At 52.0% G+C, this 7,744-nt stretch overlaps 1 protein-coding gene across 1 annotated transcript in view; it reads right to left on the bottom strand.

The window, feature by feature from the left end:
* Window positions 1-3,301, bottom strand: part of Disc1 (DISC1 scaffold protein) — a 189,741-nt gene extending 186,440 nt beyond the window's left edge. The window contains exons 1-2 of the mRNA XM_051168873.1: window positions 2,273-3,301; window positions 174-243 (exon numbers count right to left, since the gene is read on the bottom strand). Of these exons, the coding sequence (XP_051024830.1) occupies window positions 174-243; window positions 2,273-3,301 (1,099 nt within the window). The remainder of the gene's footprint in view (window positions 1-173; window positions 244-2,272) is intronic.
* Between the last annotated feature and the right edge of the window lie 4,443 nt (window positions 3,302-7,744).

The following is a 7,744-nucleotide window of genomic DNA, read 5'->3' as shown; positions in this document are numbered from 1 at the left end:
ATCTGCAGACCAACGGGGCGGCAGGCTAGCCAGCTGTCCCAGAGCAGAGATGCTCAGAGGAGTCAACCACCGGGCTCCCAGGGTGAAGGAGGAGCCAGAGCCCAAGAAGAGGGGAAAAAAAGAGAGTTGTCATGGAGAAAGACAGAACTGTCCTCAAACAGATCCAAACTCACCTTTATTGTAGTCTCCACACTCGATCGCTTTTTCTAGAAGTCTCTGAAGCTTTAAACTTAAGGAAGTGACCTGTGTGGGTTGGAAGGGGAAACATAAGAAATAAGTTACGTGTAAGAAATAAATTACTAATCAGTTCAAGTTCATTTTGTGACATCTAGGAGCGCCTGAAAGCTGCTTCGAATGTGGGCTGTCAAGACGGCCCGAGGGCAAAGGCCTTGCCGCCAAGCATGAGGACCCGAGTTTGACTCCTAGGACCCACACAACTTCCACAAGCTGCTCTCTGACCGCTAGACAAGTACCATGACACACACATACACACAGATTTTAAAAATGTAATAAAAAATTTAAATCTTAAGCTGGAGAGATGGCTCAGAGGTTAAGAGCACTGGCTGCTCTTCCAGAGGTCCTGAGTTCAATTCCCAGCAACCCACATGGTGGCTCACAACCATCTATAATGAAATCTGGTGTCCTCTTCTGGCCTGCAGGTAGAGAGCACTGCATACATAATAATAAAGAAAGAAAGAAATCTTTAAAAAATAAAATAAAATCTTAAAAAGCCAGACCAGTTTTAAAGATTTATTTATGTAATTTATGCATATGAGTGCTCTATTTGCATGTGAGCTTGCATACAGAAGAGACCATCAGATCCCATTACAGATGGTTGTGAGCCACCATGTGCTTGCTGGGAATCAAACTCAGGTACACTGGAAGAGTAGCCAGTGCCCTGAACCACTGAGTCATCTCTCTAGCTCCAAGGGAAACTATTTTAAAAGTGAAATTCTACTTAAACTATTTAGCACTCATGCACAAATATAGATTTTAATGCCAAATTCATGTTCCTTTTATTTAAAAAAAAAAAAGCTACTTGAACAAAAAGTATAATTTGAGCATGGAACCCCCAGAAAGACTTAGACTGTTACGACTACCACAATGTCACCCTCAGGGCATCTGAGGATGAACAGGGGATGTGAACTAGCAGCCAGGCAGAGCCAGGCATGGACCACAGCTGCCTCCAGACTGGCTGTCCCAGGAACGGCTGCAACCCTGCTTCTCAGGAAGGTGCTGACTTGGGCTGGACGTGTAGCTCAGTGGTGTGTGCCCAGCACTGGCAAGGCCCTCACTCTACTCCCAGCACAGGAAGTGTAGCAAGGGGGAGGAGAAAGGAAGGTGGAATTGGGGAGCCGCCGCCAGCCACGCCTTCCTTCCCAGAACAACCTCCTAAAGGGCTGTGGCCAGCACCTGCCTCTGAACACTGGAGCTGGGTGCTAGGGAGACGGACCATCAGTAACGCACTAGCGTTGCATGTGTAAGGACCCGAGTCCAGCGCTCAGAACTTACAGAAAGCTGGGCATAGTGACCCATGCTTGTAGTCCCAGGGAGGGAGGGAGGAGGAGACAGGAGTGTCTCTGAGGCTCACTGGCCTAACTGGTGTACACCAGCGCTGTGACAGGAAGTGAAGATGACACCTAAGGTTGTCCTCCAGCACACGCATGCACACGTGCGCGCGCACACACACCTATGCTCACAGTCTCTTGGTAGGAGGACTGACACAGCCCATGGGACAACGAAGCCAAGCAGGAGAGGACATACTCCCCTTCCTATCTCCTCACTCCTTCCAAATGTCAGCTGACTGTCACCCTTACCCTCCCAGTGTCTTATTTTATGACATTTATTTACTGTGGGACAAGGGAAAGTGACAGCTTGCAGGAGTCAGGTCTCTCCTTCCACCTCTATGTGGGTCCCGGGGGATCGATCTCAGATCATCAGGCTTGGCAGCAAGTGCCTTTGCCCACTGAGCCTTCTTGCCAGTCCCCAGGGTCCTATTCCAAACCAGAGCTGAGCTGAGCAAACCACACTTGAGGCCACAGGCTGTGGAGAAGCCTGGGCCCTATCAGAGGGTACAAGCCAGCACCTAAGCCACACCTAAGTGGACTGTAGAGCATCCGTGTTCAGATGCAGAAGAAACAAAGATGCCGCCACAGCTTTTCAATTGGATGCCCCAGAAGCCACTGCAGCTTCCAGGGACAGCACTCAGCCGCCTGCTCCCTGCCTTCACCCAGCCCTGAGCTGGGGTGACAGACTCCTGCAGGTCACACACCTCCAGCTGCCTGCGGTTGCTCTGTAGGCACTCCTGCAGCATGGGCTCCCATTCCTTGAGCAAAGCCTGCCATCCAGGGGTATCCCAGGCAACACCCTGGTCGCCCCGCCCACCACCAGCTGAGGACGGATCCTGGGGAGAGAAGCCAGTGTCGGAGGAGGAGGAGACCACGTCACATCCTGGCTTGCTGCTGCTCCCTGCCACCTGAGCGGAGTCCACCAAGCCTGGAGCAGCTTGCCGACTGAAGGTCCAGAGATGGCGAGGGTCCTCGTGGGGACCGTCCGCGCAGGATGCGTCAGCTGCCATCTGCTGGGGGCTCTGATGTAGGGATTCGACCTCTCTGGGCGGTAGGCAACCTTCTGCCTCTCCACGCTCTCCAGTGGCCCCGAGGGAGAGGCGGATGAAGCTGAAGCTGGAAATAAAGGTGTCCTGGGAACCCGGAAGGGCTGGGATGTCAGTGAGGCCAATCACCTCCCGTGATGCCGGAGGTTTAGCAGTCTTCAGGACCCCCAATCCCTTGCTCCAGGCTACATCAAGGCTAGGAGCCAGGGACTTAGAGCTGTCTGAAGATAAAGAATCTTGCCAAGAACCACTGTCCCCAGGCCTACAAGGTCTGGTCAGGCTCTCAGGTAGTCTGTTGTCGTTTCTGGAATGAACCGCAAAGTGCACTGGCGTTCCTTTCATAGAGGCCCGGGCTGCCCGGGCTGGGTGCAGGTGTCCCACAGAGGCTACAGCGGGGGCCAGAGAGCGCTTGAGAAAAGAGCTGCCCACCACTGAGCCTTGGCAGTGGGGGGTGGGGTCCAAGCTACTCTCTCCAGCCTTGGACTGCGAGTGGTGGGACTCCCGGCCTGTCAGCCCTGCTGGAGCGAGGAACCCGATCCCAGGACCGGCAGTGCTTCTCAGGTAGCCTGGTCTCCGTGTCAGCCTCCGCCTCTGAGGGGCTGCCGCAGGTATTGAGCCGTGCCCACTGTCTGAGAAGAGAAGACAACACGTGTTACTTACACAGTAGGAACTGCGTGTGGAAGACATGCTAGACTTCCAGGTCATCTGTGAGTATACCTGTCAGAGATACAGCACAGAAAGCCAGGTATGGAGGGACACTCCCATAATGCTTGGGACGACCCAGTACTTGGGATGTGAAGGCCAAAAGATCGGGAGATCAAGGTCATCCTCAGCCAACATAAGGAAGTCAAAGCTAGCTTGAGCTGCATGATAGCCTGTCTTAAAAATTAAAAGAAAGTTGGTGCTCCTCTGCCGATGTGCAGCTAAGCCCAGTATCCCAGACCTCTGCTGGTAGAGCAGCAGGCTTGGCTGCATGTCTCCTGCACACCTGCTGCACGTCTGCTACATGTCTGCTGCATGTCAGTTCAGGTCCTGGGGACACCACCTTGCTGGCTCCCCAGCAATTGTCCCAGTGCCAGTGATATATACGCATGTCCCTCCAAGAGAGGGCTTGGAAAGCAAGCCACATGACACCAAAATATCGGTGCCAACCTCAAGGAAACGGATTAGAAGAGCAGGCTTGTTCAGCCACACATTATACCAACAGAAATGCCAAAGGCAGGTTTTCTTTCTTTTCTTTGGTTTTCTGAGACCGGGTTTCTCTGTGTAGCCTTAGCTGTCCTGGACTCACTTTGCAGACCAGGCTGGCCTCGAACTCACAGTGATCCACAACACCATCTTCAAGATATAAATGGGCCTCTGCTCCACAAAAGCACTTTTTGCTCTTGCACAGGACCAGGATGCAGTCCCCAGCACCCACATGACAAGCTCACAGCCATGCGTAACTCCAGTTCCAGGGGATCCAGTGGCCACATCTGACTTCCACGAGCACCAGGCACTACTGTGGTGCATATACACAAATGCAGAAAATACACCCATACACACAAAATAAAGTAAGCAGATCTAAAAATGTTTTTAAAAATTAAAGATGAGGAAAGACAGTCATTGTTGACCTTGGGTCTCTGTGTGCACATGGGTGTGGACACACACAAGTGCATTCCCATTAGTAAGGACACACACCACACACAGTTTAGTGTGGGGTACACACCTGTAACCCCAGCTCTGTAAAGGTAGTGAGACAGGAGGCTACCTAGGGTTCTCTATCCAGGCAACCTAGCCAAATTATGAAGTTTCAGGTCTCAGAGAAAGATGTGTCTTACATGCACATGCACACACACACACACACACACACACACACACACATGCGCGTACACACACACACACACACACTGCCTCTGCCTCCCTGAGAGCTGGGATTACAAGTGTGTGCCACAATGCCCGGTGGAAATATGTCTTTTAGGCTAAAAGACTTATAATTATTTTGTGAGCCAAATGCCAGCTCTCGCATTGTTCACAGAGCAGTGCTAAGTGGAGAGTAACTTGCTCAAAAATGGTTCTTTCCAAATGCCTGAATGTCTTTTCAGCATCTTCCTCCTGGGGTCATGAGGCTATACGCCCAAGCTGCCCTAGCCATGGCTGTGGAAGTCTAGAGAGCCACAGGCCCATTGCGCACAGGTTACAACCAGACAAAGAAAAGTGTCTGCTTGGCTAGGGACAAAGCTTCATGGTAGCACATCTGCCTATCGTGTCAGAGGCCCTGGGTTCTATCTCTGTTACCAACACCAACACACACACACACACACACACTTTTTGCTTCCTACTTTTATTTGTTTTGCCTTTTTTTGGGGGGGGGAGAGGGGAGTGGCAGGGGGGACAGTCTTCAGGTCTGCTGGGACCACAAATCAGCTCTCACTTACATATCCTCCCTGAAACATGACCTCATGGTTTGCTCTGGCCTGCAGCTGAGGGAGGCCACACTTCCTGTCAGCTCCGGAAAGAGGTTCAGCCAGACAGGAAGGAAAGCGAGGCACCATAGGGGTGAGGCCCAAAGGGAGGGCAGCCAGGAAACAGATGTGCTCACCCTGCTGTGGAAAGCCCAGAGGTGACTTCATCCTGCCCACGTGACCTAGGAACAGCTGAGCCAGGAGCAGCCTCCTGCTCCAGAAGCGTAAGCGATGGATTCTAGGGAGCAGAGTGGGGAACCTTGTGTCGCTGCTCTGCTAAAACGAGCCAGAGTGCAGCTGGAGGCAGTGCCTGTGCCACGAACGATGGGCCGACAGCAGGAGCTTTGCACGACCACAGAACCAGAGGACGCTGGGGGCGAGAAATCGGGTTGGCTGTGTTCCCCTGCCAAACACTGGCCGAGGTTGAAAAGGTCAGCTCACAGCGCTAAGCACAGTTGGCATCGCATATCTCCATGCCCACTGAGTCTGTGATCACAGGGAGGAGTGTTTACCTGACTACAAAGTTTAAAACCAATAATAATATAAAAAGATTAGTTATCTCTCCCTCCGTTGCCCTCAGAAGGTGAGCTTCGACTCGTGCCAGACGTTCTTGTCACCCGAGGCCGAGTGCGGAGCCCGTGCTACCACAACAAAGGCCTCACAGAACCAGAGCGAAGGGACGAGAATGAGGATCGGCAAGTTCTTGACTGTCCACCGGAGACAGGAATGAAGCTCACTGTGCTCTGGGGAAAAGGGTTGCACACCCAGCCCTTGGTGATGACTGACTCGGTGTGAATCCTTGGTGACAAGGAAAAATGGGGCCGAGAATAAAAGCTGACCTCTACCCTGCTGTCCGCATTACAGCACAGTGCCACCAGAGAGACGGCCTAGCAGGATGGGAGAGGTGGCTCAGCCCGGTTCCGTTCCCAGCATCCACACAGTAGCTCACAATTGTCTGTAACTCCAGCCCCAGAGGATCCAATGTCCTCTTCTGGACTCTGGGACTGATGCGCATATAACCCCCTACACCGCACATGCACACATAATTTAAAAAATAAATACAAATATTTAATACTACAGCACATAAACGCTACAAATAAAATAGCAAGCTTGTCTGCCATCGCTCATGCCTGCAGCGAGCACGTGCACACGGGATAGAGCCACTTTCTTCGGGATTCCGACATGTTTTTACCATATGTAAGTGCTGAAGGCCACCTGAGACACCCAGCCTTGTGAACTAAACATCCACTGGGTTCTTAGACTTCCGTCAGGAGACAGCCATGGTTGGACTGGTCAGACCAGAGCCTGTAAGCCACTCAAATAAAACCCGCTTTTACGCAGAGAAATTCGTTCTATCAGCTCTGCTTCTCTAGAGAACCCTGGCCAATATAGTAACCAAAAGAAGATCCCAGAACTGAGACAGAAGTGATACTGCCACATGCTCCTCTCTTTTCTCCCAGAAATGCCTACCGAGATGCATGGGTAAAATCCAGCTAACTGTTACCTGCTAGCTCCTGGCAGAATATTTTGAGAAGCACCGAGCTTGGAATTTTGCCTTCCCTACTCCTCCCCTCCAGGATATTTTCAGTACTTTTTACTATGCTAACATGTACACAGTGCGACTTGCCATTCTTACCATAGGGAAATGCTGAGTTCAATGGCGTTGGCATTGGGTACAGTCACACTGTTGTCCAGCCACCGCTGCCACCCATCATCTTCCCAGACTGAAACATGGTCCCCGTCAAAGACTGGCACCCCAGTGCTCTTCCCCCAGAGCCTGGTGGACACTGGTCTACTTTCTGTCTCTTCTGCCAGAGCCCAGGTCTGCTTTGGACTTGGCACTCCATCTGAAAGCCTGATTTCCCAGCATGAGACTCCTCCAGAGAAATCCAGTCCCGTGGAGGGCATTATCCCAGTACTATGACAGCCAAGGAGAGTGTCTCTTCAGATTAACTTTGCCCCTCCGGGACAGTTACTAGAGTACCCCGTGGTGTGATCTCATGGTCCCTCAGGCCCTGCCGTCCCTACGTGCCTTTCAGTGTCTGGCTTCCTCCTCTCTTCAGACCTAAAGTACTGGCTGAAGCAAGTGGCCTCCAACGGTGACAGCTATGCAACAAGCGTCAGTTTGAGTTCCCTTAAAAGAGCAACACTCACTGGGCGTGGTGGCACACACCTCTAATCCCAAGCCCTCAGTATGAGTTCAAGGCCAGCCTAGTCTGCAAAGAGAGTCCAGGGCAACCAGGGTTGCACCAAGAAGCCCTGTCTTGAGGCGGGGGAGCAACACACATGTTAAAGACTCTGCAAGGCAAACCGACTGATTAGAGCCTTCTGGTTGTGAAGAGTTGGGACGCTACAGATGCACAGCCAAAATGACCTTGGCCTATCATTAGTGCCCTGGAGAGCTATTCACTGCCCACCCTGCATTTGCTCTAACCCCTTTCTCTTACCTGGTAAAACCCTTTGAATGTCTTAACTTAGAATACCATTGGCTTCCACCAACCCAAAAGCTAAGGCTGTCAGCCGCCAGCACTGAGACCCACAGCAGAGACTCCCCGGCTTTGCTATGAGCAGCCCCTCCTCCGAAGCAGAGCACACCCCTCAGGACAACCCGAATCTACGCTTCCCGGCCACATCATGCGTATCGGGCTCTTGTATTCCTTTCGAAGTGAGTGCTGTGTCTTGCATC

Source organism: Acomys russatus, chromosome 26 (assembly GCF_903995435.1).
Source record: "Acomys russatus chromosome 26, mAcoRus1.1, whole genome shotgun sequence".
Lineage (NCBI taxonomy): Eukaryota > Metazoa > Chordata > Mammalia > Rodentia > Muridae > Acomys > Acomys russatus.
This window is presented reverse-complemented; position numbering and strand designations above follow the sequence as displayed.